At 60.6% G+C, this 696-nt stretch overlaps 1 protein-coding gene across 1 annotated transcript in view; it reads right to left on the reverse strand.

The window, feature by feature from the left end:
• Positions 1-360, reverse strand: part of POLRMT (polymerase (RNA) mitochondrial (DNA directed)) — a gene marked incomplete at its 5' end in the record, with an annotated part of 12557 nt that extends 12197 nt beyond the window's left edge. The window contains 1 exon segment of the mRNA XM_010010859.1: positions 11-360. Coding sequence (XP_010009161.1) covers positions 11-360 — 350 coding nt within the window.
• Between the last annotated feature and the right edge of the window lie 336 nt (positions 361-696).

Below are 696 nucleotides of genomic sequence, written 5' to 3' on the forward strand. Positions count from 1 at the left end.
GGTGGCTCGTCCTGCGGGCTCCAGCCACTTTAGTCTTTGGCATCTTGAGGCTCTTCTTGCCTTTAGCTTTGCCTGTCACCTTGCCCTTTGCTTTGTCCTTGACCTCAGCCTCCAGAGCCAGCTTGGGGGCAGCGATGGGCGATGTCTGCTCCACCGTCAGCTGCTGGATGTGCATCTTCTCCTTCAGCTTGTCAACCCAGCTGCTGGGCCCGTCTGGGCTCTCCCCCTCTTCCCTGGGAGCCACCACCTTCTGCAGCGGGCCCTGGTACTTCTCCTTGCCCACTGGGGCCAGCTCCACTTTGCTGACTGTCACCTCTGGGACACTGGTGGCTTGGAGCTGCTTCACTCGAGCTTTCAGCACTGCCAGGAAACACACGGGGAGGAGATTAGTGAAGGGATGCAAAGGCTGAGCACAGGCTGGGTCCTGACACCCTATGTTGGGGTTTGGGGTGTCCCTGGGGTCACATCCCCCCCGCCAAGAGATTAGGGCCAGGGGTGAAGGGGTCCCTGGTCCTGTCTCTGTTCCCTACCCCAGGGCCTTGCCTCTGGGAGCACTCAGGAACATGCTCAGAGGAAGAGGCTCCACACCAGGACTTCCCCCCTCCTGGGCTGGCTGCTTGGACCACTGTGTTCCCAGGGTCCACGCCAGGGAACCCAGCAATGTCACTGCAAGGGACAAGACACCAGCTCACACTT

This window comes from Nestor notabilis, unplaced genomic scaffold, assembly GCF_000696875.1.
Source record: "Nestor notabilis isolate BGI_N333 unplaced genomic scaffold, ASM69687v1 scaffold18803, whole genome shotgun sequence".
NCBI lineage: Eukaryota > Metazoa > Chordata > Aves > Psittaciformes > Psittacidae > Nestor > Nestor notabilis.